Source organism: Falco biarmicus, chromosome 4, assembly GCF_023638135.1.
Source record: "Falco biarmicus isolate bFalBia1 chromosome 4, bFalBia1.pri, whole genome shotgun sequence".
Lineage (NCBI taxonomy): Eukaryota > Metazoa > Chordata > Aves > Falconiformes > Falconidae > Falco > Falco biarmicus.
The window spans coordinates 5,153,645-5,169,478 of NC_079291.1; the positions used below are offsets into that span (position 1 = coordinate 5,153,645).

At 37.7% G+C, this 15,834-nt stretch overlaps 1 protein-coding gene across 2 annotated transcripts in view; it reads right to left on the reverse strand.

Annotated features, from left to right (window-relative positions):
* Nucleotides 1–15,834, reverse strand: part of RFTN1 (raftlin, lipid raft linker 1) — a 100,443-nt gene that overhangs the window by 29,409 nt on the left and 55,200 nt on the right. For both annotated transcript variants that reach the window (XM_056336396.1, XM_056336394.1), the window contains exons 5-6: nt 6,080–6,500; nt 1,821–2,024 (exon numbers count right to left, since the gene is read on the reverse strand). In XM_056336396.1, the coding sequence (XP_056192371.1) occupies nt 1,821–2,024; nt 6,080–6,500 (625 nt within the window). The remainder of the gene's footprint in view (nt 1–1,820; nt 2,025–6,079; nt 6,501–15,834) is intronic.

The window sequence follows — 15,834 nt, forward strand, 5'->3', positions numbered from 1 at the left end:
GGTTCTTTCATGCTGGTTGGCATATGAGTGAAAAAGCTGTTCCGTTTTTCTGCAGCATAGGAAAAATTTAGAATTTAAATCATAAACATTCAACTGCAACTGACAGCAACTTACAGATGTTCTTAGCAAATGTTCTTCTGATAACATGGGCATGTTCACAGTGCTTTAATGTAACTGTTCTAATTAATACGTTTTTAGAAACCGTAAGACTGAGCTTTTTGACTTCTAAACCTGTTCTTCCTGTAACTGTAAAATGCTAACAAAAATATTCATCAATTATTCACCTTCAATCTTTAATCTAACTTAATCCAGAACCTCTCCACTTTTACATAATTTGTTGTCCTGTTTTGTGTTGAAAATTTACTGTCGTCATTCAAGTCTACTTTATCTGCGTCTGCAGGCAGTTATCCAGCTCTCCTCACTCTGTATCCAAGCACATGAACTTCCCCCAGGACTCTTGTTATGTAAATGAACTTTAGAAGTTTAAATAACAGAAAAATGCTGTGTTTAAAGCATTTTAGTATGCGCTGATAAGCAGTTTTTATTAAAGAAAACACTGAACCTGATAGAGCCAATTAGGTTTGCCTCTACAATTTGCAATTTGTACACATAAAGTAAGTGACCATTTGTTTTTAAGCAAGTTAACTAGCAATTACAAGGCTTTCCAGGAAGCCACGTGAAAGCATTCCATCAGCTGAACTTTAGAACTTCCTTTTTTGCTACTACTGGCTTGCAAAATGAAAAATTAGGATTGCCTGTTAATTTCCTGATTGACTTTTACCAGAACCAACTCATATTACTGTGTTTTATCGTGGGTCTTGGAATTCTGACCAGCAGCAAAACAGGAAGAAGATGCTGCAGAAGCAGTTCCCCTACAATTTTGAGGCACAAACCCATGAATCTTAGCAGCAGTCCCCAATCTATGGGTAACCACATTCCTTTTGAAGAATGCAAAACAAACCAAAATTAGGTGAAAGATTCAGCCATAAGCACTTTAACCATGAAGTATACTAGTCATGTAATTGTCCAGTAAAATTAATCTGGCTATAACTTCAACATTTTTATGCTCAAGTACTTCCCTTGGTTTGTTCTCTTGGTCCCTTTATTATGTCTCTCCGATCTCTACTTTGAACCAAAGCCTTTCTTTGAACAGCAGGCCTATCTTCAAAGCCGTAGCGGCCACGGGTGTAGTACAGGCTGGCTATGGCATTAAGCTGGACTCTGTCACATTTTTACAACCTGCAAAAATCTGGTTTTTTAAACTTCTCCTCCTAAAGTAAGATCAACATTTATCCATCACTCCAATGAACACATTAGCTAGGATGAAACAAACATAGAGGACAATTCTGTAAAACACTGTGCCATTGAGGTGGAAACGGTCTCTGCAAGAACTGGAAGTAACTGACTACATGTTGGCCAGATGAAACTGGAGGGTCCTTACGCTGACCTGTAATCAGACCCAGATGCCGTGTGTGGCCAGACAGCCAAGAGGAAAGCCACTCTTTCATTTACGTCATCTGCTTTACAATCTTATTAGTTTAATTCATTTTACTTGGTACTGTTTATTAACTCTGTCTATTTCTGCAATTACAGGATCATCTCTAGTATGTTTATAAAATACATGATCTATTTTCCTTATTCAAATGCCAAAATATTTCCCGTGCTTTCATTCCATTTCACTGAAACAGGCTGATCCAAAACAAATCTGCCCCAAGCCTATATTAAAGCACCTCCCGAATGTCTTCTCTTCAAAGATAATGACCTCTATTAGAGGAGAAAGGAAAATAATCACAGCATAATGCTTTCTGTAATTTCCATACCATTTACCATTCCAAGGCTGAAGATGGCATTTACCAAGGAGCCTCCTTTCCTGAAGTGATCTGTCATGTGCTCCAGCCAATTTGCTTCTAAGCTGTTGACAGTCTGCCCATTCCTGGAGATCCTCATAGGGATAGTCACCGTATAATACTGGCTGCATCTTTGTGGGGTTTTTGGCTTGTTGAAGAGAGCAAAGATCTCTGCTTCTACCAAAAAGTAAAAAAGGAGTAATGCAACAACCATATCATAATATTTCAGCTAAAACAATGTAAAACCCCTGTTTGCCCTTGCCCGATTACACTGTGCCACTGCAAAAAATACTTTGGGATGCGGTCACCTCCTTAATACGTTTCTGCGGTGTCCAGCACAGTAGAGTCCCAAACCCCAATATGTTATTTTGATTGCTGTTACAATATTTGTTACTAATAAAGGACTGAATCTTGACAATAAAACATTTAAAGACAGTAATACCTCAAGTACTAATGCACAACCCCTCACTGGAGTTATCAGTGTAAGCCACAATAGGAAAACACTCTCCACACGGTGTTTTAAGTACTGTAGCAGTCACAAAATCACTAAAAATTAATGCACAGAGTACCTTTATTTTTCCTCCCGATTGAACTGTTAACAGAGCTGTGACACTGAGGACAGTTCAAATACAAAATCTTACTGCAAATTTAGGAGGAACTGCAATCTATAGTTCATGGCCGTTAAACAAAAGTATTAAATAACTTGGTTTTGATAACACAATGGCATGGAACCAGCAAGCAGTAGTCTCATCTAAAGAAAATGCAATGAATCACTAATGTAGAGAAGACACTTGCTGGTTTGTTGGTTTACTCTGGGTCTGAGCCAAGGTGAGACATGAACACGACAGCAAATGAATTTTGAAAGTGGAATTGTGAAGGCTCTTACAAACGAGAACATTTTCTAGACTCTGCTCCCCTTCTCCTCTAGTGTATCATAGCAGTAGTTAATGTATACTTACCGTCACAAAAAAAGACATTGTTGACAGCAAAACTGAGCTTTCACAGCCTTAAATTGGAAGAAAGTTTAAGTGCAGATACACTTTCCAAATTCTCAGAAGGGTACAACCATCAATAAAATTACTGATAAACATTTTTTGGACATTTTACTTATTAATGGACATGGAAATCAATGTAAAATTTCTAATGACTTCCAAACGACAAAAATTCTCCCAGAAGAAATTAATATAAAAGGTAAAGACCTTATAGGAAATTCATTCATTCAATAAGCTCCTCTTGTTTCCAAGTTATTATGTTCTAACCTCAAGTATTAAAGAAAGAGATGTTAAGAGAAATGTTAAGATTGCTTTCTGACAAGACATCACTGAGCAAGGAGGAGTGTGTAAACTGAAAAAATGAGTAGAAGGGAGATGCTCAGAGACAGGCTGGCAGCACTTGAAGAAGAGAGCAGGAAGCTCACGATATAACCAAACATGAACAAGAGACCTCAGACATGAACCATGATTCAAATGGAGTAAAAAGGAATGAATTGTTAACATTAATCTTCTTGCTGATATCATAATTATGTTCTTTCTAAACAAGTGGTTAATCTCAGAAGAGCACACGTAGAAAACTTTTAAGATCATTTTGATTCTGACCCTCAAAAGACACTCACATTGGAAATTAAGATCTTTCTGGTGCCTATTAAGACATTATACTAACAACAGCAAATAATGGAGCTGAAAATCCATAGGTCGAGGAGAATCTGGATTTGACACTGGCCTGTAGACGACATACGTTTAAGACGTGTGGGACTCTGAGTGGTTGACTTGATTTGCCACCATTACCGAGTGTACACTACGCCAGCCCTAACCACTCTTCAAGTCACTGCTGACAACAGACTTCACCAATGAGTCCAACTGCTCACGCATGGACCTTCAGCTGGGTTCTAGGTAACACAGCACTTTTGGACATACCAGTGGAATGCCTGTGCCTTGTTCACAGGCAAATAATTGTCAACACTGGTTTGAAAAGCCCTTTAACGAAAGGGAAATCAAACGCGCACTACAGAATATTAGAAAAAGTATGAAGAAGCATAAAAAGAACACTTGAATAGTATAAAAGCTAAAATAAAGAACAAACTTAAGATTCCACAAATAGTAGGAAATATTACCTTTTTTTTTTTTTTTTTTTTTTTTTTTTAAGTTTTATGTAGGGAAGGAGTTCAAGAGTGGTAACTTCCTACGGACTAAGTAGGCTAACTGGAAGAAAAAAAACCCCAAAGCCAACAAAAAAACCCTGATGCTTTCCATCTTCACGTTCCAGAGGAAGGATGGAGAACTGGTGCCAAAGACTGAAATACATTTTCCATAGGAGGAAAAGGGAGTGCTGTAATAACAAAAATTCATACAAGAGCAATAAAGAAATCAGCAATGTTGTACAGGCAATAGACTTGGGAAAATCCTCCTATTGGTGAGCTGTTGCATAAAACTGCCTTCCCAGACCTTCAGTCTTGGAAAGTATTTGCATAACTCACCATTTTAAATAAATGTATGAGAAATGAAACAAAAAAGCACTCTAAGACAGACAGATAAATAAGGAATCTAAATGCATTTTTTAAATAAACCCTCTTATCTGGCAAATCAGCAGCTGCCATAAAATCCTGGGCGGTTACAGACAGAAGTTGGGAAGATTGGAGGTGAATAGCTTCGTATTGCACAGGAATGTTAAGAACGTGGTTACTTGCAGCAAAAGATTTTCACTGTTCAGTATGGAGAAGAACACCAAAAAGATGCTTAAACTCGCTAGGTTAACTCTCTAAAGACAGCATATATAAAAGAGAAAGAACTGGTCTGATGAGACTTGTAGATAACCGATTTAGAATTATAAAACTAAGAGGTTTATAATGTGTAAGATTCTAGTGTAAACCAGAACAATTATCCAAATAGCAGCTACACTTTGAATGAAACTGAGTGCTCCCTTGTCCAACACAAACTGAAGAAAGCACGGTGAAAGGTTACTAGAGCACGATCCAAATTTGATGGCAAAAAGCTAATTACACCAAAATGCAACGGAAACCAAGACAATAGCCCAAGGAGGCTACAATGCAAAGTCATTCTTGGTCCTATATACAAAATCCCCAAAGGGGGAGGATTGTTTAACTGCATCCATCAAGACATAAATAATAGGAATAAATTAAAGTCAAGGACAGTACCAGCCAAAAAAATTCCATCTACATTCTTCTTACATAGGTTTGTAGCTTGTAAGGAAAGTAAGCAAGCAGTAAGAGAAATAAGTGTACATGCAGTTTTCTAGGGTAAAAGAAAATATAGGAAAGAAAAATATTTTGAGATTTAAACTGGACATGGGGCAAGAATATTTTTTCCTGATGACTTTTCATTTTCTAAATTATTCTGTCCTCCGTCCTGTTCTGAACTATGATTCCTCCCTACTGAAGTAACCTCAGAGCAACAAGCACCTTAATTTGGAGACCTCAGCTGAGACTTTTGTTTTTGATGGCACAAAATGACATTTAAAAGTGGAAAGCATGCTTGAGGAGAAATATGTCAAAGAAATGAAAGAAAGAAAGAAAATATAAAGAATAATCTTACAAAAAAATAAGAATTGGAAGGCAAATCATTAGGAGCACCAATACCAAGAGGACCTTTATAATGAAGCGGCAAACATGAGCCATCACAAAAATAACTGCTGCTTTCCTGCGATCACAATTCTTACTGTAGCATTGACCCCAGCCTGCCTGTAGGATACTAGGAGACTTCAGAGTCCAGATCACATACATTCTTGCTGTTCCTGATGTGGTTTAATTTCAGCTATCTGTTCACCTACTACAAAGGGGCTAACTCTGATAAGGCTTTACGTCTTCTTCCTTCTATCGCTGCAAAACTTTCTCAGGCGGTTTAGCAGGGCTTTTTATTCAAACAGACAAAAAGGACACAAAGATCAAGAGCTCTCAGGGTATCACAACAAATACAGAAATGAACCAATTCAGCTGAACAGCAGACAACAATCAGTCATTACTCTCAGGCATACAAATGGGCCATAACAAAGTTGCACCTGCTTCTATCACCTCTTCACTTGCCATCTGACAACGCTCAGTCATTGTGAACTGTGTAACCATGCTGAAATCGGGTTAAGTGGCTCACTCGGGGCATCTTTTCTTTGCTATTACAGCAGTAAGGTCCTCCCCACATCCTCACCCCCCAAAGGAGCTAGGAACGTAATTTGAGGCAATTTTAACCTGGCTTTTATGTATGAGAGGTCACTACAATACTTACTGCCAGTAAGAGGTTTTAAGCATCGTGCTGGTGTTTCATTCGCCGCCAGTCCATTTGGCTTGTCCGCTGCTTCTCTTACACTTGTGTTCGCATGTTGAATCTGCTCATTCCCCTTCGCAGGCGTGAGATTCAGCTCTTCGGTAGCCTGTCCTTCACCCTGCCAGCCCTCCCTGGATGTGGCACATCGGTCAGCGCTTTCCTCACTCAGTGCTGGAGTATTGCATCCATTAACGTCATCTATTTTCTCACCATCCAGTGAAGCATGATCCTCAGGGTAATTTGAAACACTTTTATTATCTCTTGATTCTACAGAGTTGTTACTGGCGGGTGTCAGGGAGGTGCTGACAAGACAGTTCTTTTGGGAATGGTACTGAGGTATAATTCCAACAAATTTCAAGCCTTGACTTGCAGCATCTTGAATCTACAAGTGGAAGATTAGATTTTTAACTGTCAAGTTGTCTTCGCTAAATAGAAATACAGAAAATAACGCCCTTCAAGGCAGCTAACATGTCATTTTGCTACTTTAGTCCACTACCACAAGAAACTGTCATGTTACATTTACATAAAAAGGTACAATTTAGAGAAGCAGGATGAAAAGTTCCCTAAACCATTGAAATAATGCGAAAGTGGAGAAAAAAAAGAGGGGAAAAAAAAGGGGGGGCACGGTGAAAATGCCTACATATTTCTTCACATGGGATAAAGTATCTGTTTGAAAAGTTTATTTATGCTAAATTACAAGAAGTGGTATTACTCACAAAAAGCTTTAGTATCACCCTTACAAAGTCAGGGACTTAATATTACATTTTCTGCTGTATTAGGTGTGTGATTACGACATTTATGCAAGGAAAAGGTTATTAATTCTCTCTGTTATATGCACCATTATAACAACAGTTGTTGCTTGTCCTGTTTTGGATTGAGACACAAATGGCAAACTTTCACAGAATGAGTACATAGAAGTCAAGCTATTTTAATACATCACTTTTAGGAAGGTACAGAACTTGGAACAGAAAAAGGCACTGTGAGATGAGCTAAAAAGAAGAAAAATGGAAACTAAGGGGTGCTATTATTAATCCTTTACACTTTAGGTAAAGGAGGAAAACAAAGGAATCAAATCACAAAATATCCTAAGGAAAAAAACTGGGCTAGTAGTAATGACAATTAGATAAAGCCAGAATTAACTAAGGAAGGTTTGAGATGAAGCAGAAAGAGAAATCTCTTTTAAGCAGACTGAGCACTATGGATGCACCATCCATTTGAGTCACCAGCCTCACACTCCTCAAACCCAGGAGAAGTTGCAGTGAAATCCAGACTTCTGTGAAAACACATGAGTGTCTCCCGATTCATTTATCAGAATCACCCACCAAAAAGGAAAGGCTTCCATGTAATGTATACTCTTCATATAACATAAAGTCTAAACACACATAACACTTTCAAAAAGAAATGCCTTGAAAATGGGGAAATTATTTCACTTCCCCTGCATACCATGTAATTCCAGAGAGTTAAGGTGTCTCTATTATTCTCTGAGGCTCAATTTTCAATAGCAAGTAAATAGAAATTTGTACAACTATTTTATTTTATTTTTTTTATTTCAGGTAAAGCTTATTTTTCTGCATCTTCCCTACCCAGAATGTATTTATTTATTTTTTTTAAATGAATCATCTGCTTCCTGGTAACGTGGTTACTGTTCTGAACACATAAACCAACAGATGATACCTGATCTACAACAAGCACTTCCTTTTCCAAACCACTATTACATTTTCCATGTTAAATTAACTCTTGATTTTGTGATCACAGGAATTTGAACAGAGCTCTCCAGGGAACAAGGCAATAGTTTTCACAGGTGTTTAGCCTGGCAAACAGGGGATGCTGACTTCAAGCTCATTACTAAAAAGGACAATAACCTCCAAATAAAAATACTACTAGCATTATTCTGATCAAATGAATTCTACAAAACATGTTATTAACTAGCTTGCTCAGAAAGGTTTAAAGTGAGTGTCACTGACAGATGCATTCATCATATGCCTAATGATCCTGACTCCTTGTTGTAACTTTAAAAATATTTTTTTATACAGTAAGTAACAGAGTTGCAAATTCAGTTCATCTCTCATCACTAATCTACAGACACACCACTACATTTGTTTAGTAGGTTGGAGGGCAGCTAATTATAGAAGTTTAACTAGTATGCAACTGTTAAGAGTTTGAGGATAGTACATATGTAGTGATTTTATTGGTCTTGGTCAATAAAGACTGCTGCTTGTCAATCTATAACAGACTCTCCCACGCTGTGATTTGGATGAGAACAGCTTTCACAGCTATTGTAGCGATGTTTTACAGTCTTGGCTCACTCAAAAAAATGTGTTTGTTCTACGGAATACCTGATGGCGAGGTTTTTCTTCTGAGACTCTTGTTCTCAGAATGGAAATAGGAGAAACTAAGGACTGAATAATAGTCTAAGGCGTATTAGCCTAATAGTTTAGCAGAAAGATTAGAAAGACTGTATCTTCAAAGCCCTTTCCCAACAAATTAATCCATAGCATGCAGAATACAAAATCTTACTTAAACCTATATTTCAAATTTTCCCTATTACATAAGACAGAACCAAGCATCTCATTTTTTTCAAGAAAGTCAATTTAGCAGGAAATATTACGTCAACAGTGCAAAGAACAGCAAAGTGATGTATCAGCAGACATAGTCCTGCCTTCCAACTTTCCACAAAACCATGAAGAGGCTAGCTGTTATAATAAATAAAGTAAAAAGCTTGCACATTTTCAAACTACAAACAAGGACAATTTGATTTTTCAGTATCCTGTTGAGAGCTTAAATTGTATAAAATTTTAGGTGCCTTCACAGCCAGAGTGAATTATGCCATCCAGTACACGTTCCCATTTCCTGTGTTTGAAAAATCAAATATCTGAATGATAAAACTCAAAATCCCAGCCTTAAAACAAGCCCAAACCTCAGCACCTAGACAGGTCGTGTCCAGAAGCTACACATGGCAAAAGGGCTGTTTCTACAAGCCACCTGTAGGTTTTGGACCCCTTGAAGTATCCTTGCTGATACACACAGACAGATCCTGTCTGCGTCAGCCTTTTGGGAAAATACCTTGGCAGATATGTGGTGTTGGTAATCAGCAAGAGAGAAATGCAGGGGAGAAAGCAGTGGTAAAGTTGAACTGAATGGGAAGAACGTGATGCTACTCTGACAGGGTCACCCAAAACGTATTTCAGATCAGAGAAATGCTACACAATCACTTGTCTTCATGTGCCAGTTTAGAGGACTAACAAGGGTACTAACAAAGGTCCTTGTCATACTACGCTGTACGACTAAATGAGAGGAAAAAGCATAAAAACCAGAACTACATCTCTACCACTTACTGCATCAGTAAAAAAGCTAGATTAAAAAGGCCCTTACATACTAATTTCAACTGTTTTACTGACCTTTTTTGTAGTTTAAACATGCTACATACTTTCTCTTTACATCTTGGGAAAATTTTAAAAGGGGAATTCCAATAATTATTTTTTTTAAAAAATGTTCTTTGATTCTTTCCCCAGACAGGAACAGAAACATTTTTATTGCCTCATAAAGTGCTGCTTGGATGATATCAACCACAAATACAAGAAAAGGTCTCCATCACAAAAGATGTCATTGTTCAACATCAGAAGCAGAATTTAACTCATTTATTTCAATCTGGATAAACTCCCAAGTGGGTACGTCCAAATTCATTTATAACTGGCTTGCCACAAATTTGATTTACGCCAGTTTAAAAATAGAACCTGCTTAAAGACGGGGTGAAATTTCATAGGTACAGAGGGCTGAGGCAGTTAAAGAATTTAATGTCGTCCCTATAATTTGTCTGATTAGAAACCTGGCATTTTTCCTGAGGGGAAAAAAGAAATGACAGATGTAGCCTTTGCTAACTGTGAAACAAATATCAAATCTCCCACTAAACTCTGGCAGGAATAAGGACAAGCCCTGTGTCCAACCCTGATGTCACTACCTTAATTGAATTTTAGCTGGGGCACTTGTGTTAACATTCTTAACATTTGTGGAGTGTTATTGTTTATTTCAGAACGGACTGAGCACTATTTTTATACCGCATTTGGAAAAAAGGAACCAGCAGCAGCACAAAGCGGTGTCAGAAAACATTATGTTGATGTTGCAAATCTATGCCCCATCTTTTTAAATACTTCTGGTTCTCTTGAAGGCTCCCTATCTAATTAGAAAATGGCTGACAATCTCATTTAAAGATCTTTAAAACCACACCGAATGATGAAATCCTCTTTTCTGGTGGGTTTTTTTTTTTTGTTTTTAAACTACAGGCCTCACAGCCATGAAAGACATGCAGAGATTCCAGGTTGAAAGCTCATTTTGAACAGCCACAGAGAGGTTTTCTTTTCAAATCTATTTAGAATAAAGACACTTGGCAAGTACATCATACAGTCCACGTCTTGTTTGTGATTCTGTGTTTCTTATTGCATTATCAGCTCTGTAATAACCTCCTGTTCATAGCAGGCATGAAGGCACCACTTATAAATACCGAAGTTCAAGGACAGAGATATCATGCTGAACAGAATCATGTACTTTTTGTCAGCTTCAGTAATTGCTTACAGGAAACTTCTGTACATTTCTTTCATGGGATGGCACACAGCAAATCAAACACTTCCCACGAGCTCAGGACAGTATTCCACCCACATCAATAAAATATGAGAAATAACACGCAGCAATTTAATAATGATGACCCCTCTTTCGGATAAGGGTTTTCAAACAACTGATTTAATAAGACAAGTTTAGGAATTTCTCTTAACTCTTGTATGCCAGGAGCTGGACATTTTTGGGATGCATCCAGAGGAAAAGCCGTTTCTCTGATGTCATCAGAGCATTCCAGTTTATAGCAGTCCTAAACAGTCTCAAGCCTTACACTTCCTGATCACCTGGAAAAAACCCACCTTCAAAACGTAGGCATTAGGACTGAACATCTCATTAATAGGTTTGCTGTATGGCTCACGATATAACAAAATACTGAAAGAATGTTGTAGCAAACCAGCAAAGGGGACTGCTGCCAAATATAAAAACAACAGAAAATTTACAGAGAGCACACACAGCAAAAATGTGCTTGGAGAAAGGACAACATTCTCTAGGAGCCCTGAACTGATGTTCCAATGGTCAGATGCATTTAGTTAGCTCTGCAGTGAACTAAGGGAAAGACTGCTACTTAGTCCTACTGACGGCCAAACATATGGCCTTTGAAACAATAGCTGGTTAATTTTGCTCAGAGCTATCTATTTAAACCAAGCAAAAACTTTCTTAGCCAATAAAAAGAAATGCTTGTCTGTCTGTTTATTTGGTTGTTTTTAAAAGAACAATCTTAGAGGCGTTAGATCTCCTAACGTGTACCCAAATAAGACCACTATTTTTCTACCTTCCTTTAGGATTCAAGCAAATTGCCTTTGACAACAGACACAGCACCACGGATCTTCATGCAAAGAACATGATCCTGTGGTTTGAGGAGAACACTATGCACTACATGCCAGCAGTTGGAACTGGAAAAGGATGTTCAAGACTACAGTCTTCCAACTATGTCCTCCTTCATTAATATTTAGCGGTACATGTTTCATCACAAATATTGCGCACACCCCTTCTAGTTTTCCATTTCTGAAAACAGATGTTTAAAATTAAGACAGGCTTTTAGCTTGCTTCTGATACTTTCTGTAGGTCTCGCATGCCCCTTCCTGAGAAGACAGCTACAGTCAGCAAAAGTTTACTGCTTACTTTAAAACCAGCTAAGCTTAACCCATGTTCTGAGGGAAGCGTTTAGGCCTTCTGAACAACTCAAAGCTTTTGTGACTTTGGCGTTTTTGCATCTCACACTACATTACCAAAAAAGGTAATTCTACTAATCAACCAGCAAAGGAGCAACTACTAATCACTTCTCTGTCCTATTACTCTGAGACTCTGTTTCACTGCTCGCAGATTTCCAAACCACGCAACCTTTCTGACAAGGATGCTCTGTCACTTAGGCCTGTACTTCCCATGCATTTTTTACTTTTTCCAGTTTACACTCACCAGTTCTGAATTTGAGATAGGTAAGTAGATACAAATGTAGCTTGTAGAAAGTCAAATCCAAGCCTGCATTTAGGCTTTCAAATTACCAAGTATTTTCACTGTCAATTACTTTAAAACAGCCATCAGGGATAAAACACTGGAGGGATGCCTTGGAAAATGCTACCATAATCCCAAACCAAAGAGTCATGCTTTAAGCGGTGCTGTTGACAGTGTTTGTATCAATACTTTCAATGAAAACCTTGACCAGACTTCTATCATTCAGAACTTTAGAGAAGACTACTACAATGAAGCAGACAGATCCAAAAGAAGATAACAGAGTTCAAAAAAAACCCCCAAAAGTCTAAAACCAAATCAGTTTCTTGAAGAAACAGATCTATGCTGACTTTCCATCTTTGCAGTACACAGACACAGCCCATTCAACACGACCATTGACTTGAGACTTTAAGCTCTTGTTGTATTTGTAGTAGAGCGCAACAAGTCACTGAACGCGGAAAAGAAAGCAAACTTTGCCGTTTTATAACACACCCATTGGTAGTAGCTTCTGCAAAAGGGAAATGAAAGCTACAAGGAGAATCACAGCGAAGCAAGTTGCTACTGCAACTTAACTGCTATGCTGAGTAAAATAGAAGAGAGGCTCTTAAGACAGCGCTGCAAGCTATATGTCTCCTGCTACTGCAGCCAAGGCAGGTACAAGAGCAACAACTTGAAAGTCCTTTTCAGCTTGCATTAGGTGTACAGTCATTCCTGAGAACAATATAACCATACTAAACATGTAGTGCAGCACCGTGCAAGTACATTCGTTCCTTTCAGCATATCTCACTAGATAACAGCTCATGATACCACACTGTCTCATCCTCTACAGTCTTGGGTGTGATGATTCTTCCCAAATTATCTTATTTAAGCATCTGTTCCTTCACAGAACTGGCAAAGGGCAAACATTGCTGGACATAGGCTACAAAGGTTCACTGACTGTGGTACCTGCCCAAAAACATACCTGCACCCTCCCATCCTTGCCCTAAACTCTTAAAAGAATTCCTGAATTTACTCACATCATTAAACTCTTAAAAGAATTCCTGAATTTACTCACATCACTTAGGATTTATTCCCTAAAAATTGTTTTAGACCCGAGATAAACTGCTACAGAGCAGCCAGCTATGCCCACTCAATCCAAATACTAGATATATTAGACAGACTAGAACTGTCAAAAAGTCTGTACAAACTCCATCCCATGCACTTGCTCTAGAGAACAGGCATTTCCAAAATGCAGACCATGTCTTCTGCATGAATCTTTTGAGAGAAACTCCTACACTAGTAGGTGAACACAAGCAAGGGGAAAATAAAGATTTATAGAGATGGACAGTTGAGTGTTGTATCGAACAATTGTTTCAGCTGGATGAACACAATGCAGTGTTCGTTGGAGAACATGAGAAAGCAGTCACTTATTTGTGATCAACTAGCACTAATGTGATGCAAACTGGGACATCAGTTTAGTCCATCTCTATCCTAAGCAATGAAAACAAAAAATTAAAAGGTTCAAGACAACAGGAATATTCTAAAAATCAAGAATCCAGTCTCAAACTTACAGACTTCACATTTAATTTGCAGGGAACACTTTATATAAACCAAGGAGTGTTTCTTGAAAATCACATTGTTTCATCAAGCCATCTGTTACTTGTAGCCAAAATTACAATTTGAAAAATTTGCCCATATTTTATTTTAGCACAGCATAAAATATTATCATATTTATTGTTATTAAAAACGTTATTTTTCCCATCAGGCAGAAGTGGTATCATTAAAAACATCAACTGCATACTTTATAACATCTATTTTTATCTTGGTCAAGAAGATGACTCTGAAAGTTGCTGGGGGCAAAGGATTATAAAAGCACAACCAAGCTCCTGGGAGAGTCCTGAAAATAGTTTTGCAATGTTCATGGAAGATATATATCAACACTGCTCTTATAGGGCTTAGTCGAACAGAAGTTGAAAGAAGCTTAACCAGGAACAGATGTTTCCCTTCACACCAGGCTGTTTAAAATACAGAATATGCTATTTTTTACCATCTCTTGTTATATATACACTTACAAAATGTTAACAAAATGCACTTTAATAAATATTATCACAGCAGATCATAAACAGCTGAACCATTGATGTTGAGTTTCAACTTCTGCTTTGTGACCGTATCTACTTCTAAGATCCAAATACTTAAAAATAAAATAGAGGCTCTGTCTGCATTGAAAACATGCAGAAAACAAAGCAGTCCACTAAGTGCTCAGCAATGGTTTCCATTACAATGTACTAAAGAAATAAATGTTGTATTGTTCTTTTGCAAATACCCTGGAGAGTGAAGGTTTTGGGGTGGGATTTTTGGGGTTTGTTTTAAGGATGGAAATGATTTTAGAAGAGGTTGAGATCACATCTAGATAAGTAATCCTAGGTAATAAACAGTACTCTAGAGGGGTCATTTTCTAGCCACAAAAGTAAATTTAAACTGCTTATTCATTTGAAGAATGATCCTCTGAGCAATATTAAAAGACTCAATTTTTTCCCCTCTTCCAGCTTGTACTGCCACCTGCTCTGACTGCATACCCTGCAAGAAACTTCTGAACAGGCCAGCTAAAACATATTTAAAGTAAAGAATAATGCTTAGGATTACAATAACCGCCTAAGGAACCTCGACACCAACAGAGCAATCGGAGACTTCACAGGAGAGATCTTCGTAGGACTGCAGCCACAGAGTCATGAAATCCAACAGTCAGTCTAGTGCTCTTCAGAGCACATAAGCTGCATCTCTTTGTTCCTTCTAAAGAAATCTCAATGCAAAAATTAAGAAACGAAGAATAAGAAAAGACAAACAAAAAGAGACAAGAATGCAAGAAATACTGGAACAGTTATATAAAAAACCAGTATTTTTCTTAATTATAAATAGAAGTAAAAAAAATGACAAGATTAGTAGTTTTCACTTTTTTTTTTAGGGAATTGCAGACTTCATTTGCTTGTCATACTGTTACAAACACAAATAATATATACTTATATAAAAAGTACACACTATCATGGACAAATTTTTTCTGACATATTTCTCATTTTCTTACTGTTTCATAGTTAGATGCTGTTCTGAGTTTCAAAACTCAGAAGCTGAGAGTTCAAAATCATTTAATATTGCTTTCACACAACATATGGATATGTGAAGTCCCTTGTTTTGATCATATAAGACAAATGTTCATTCTGATATAAGTAAATACGTAGGAAATAAGTGAAGAGCCAAGTCTGGTCTGAATCACTCCCTTGAGTAGGAACATCTATGGAAGATATTTGAAAAGCTCTTGAGAATTCATCATATAGGCACTCGGGTTTTATTTTATAGGAGAAACAGAAGTCCTCGTAAATACTCCAACCCTGCTTCTACCTTAAGAGAAGCTGGAGAATTAACCTGTCTTTTAACAGCAATACTAATATAAAAATATTTCACCAATTAATGCCGTAACACAGATGACTCTCCAGAAAACAACGCGCATGAACTAATACAGCAGTTCTCTTGATAACACCAAAACAGCTACAGAAGAATGGAGGAAAAAACCCCACGAGACCAGGAAAAGAAGTATCTCAGTAGTTTGATAAAAATGTCCATATGCAGAAACACGCAGCAAGGCTGACTTGCGGTTGGTCGGAGAGTGTAGCCATCCCTTACCCAGC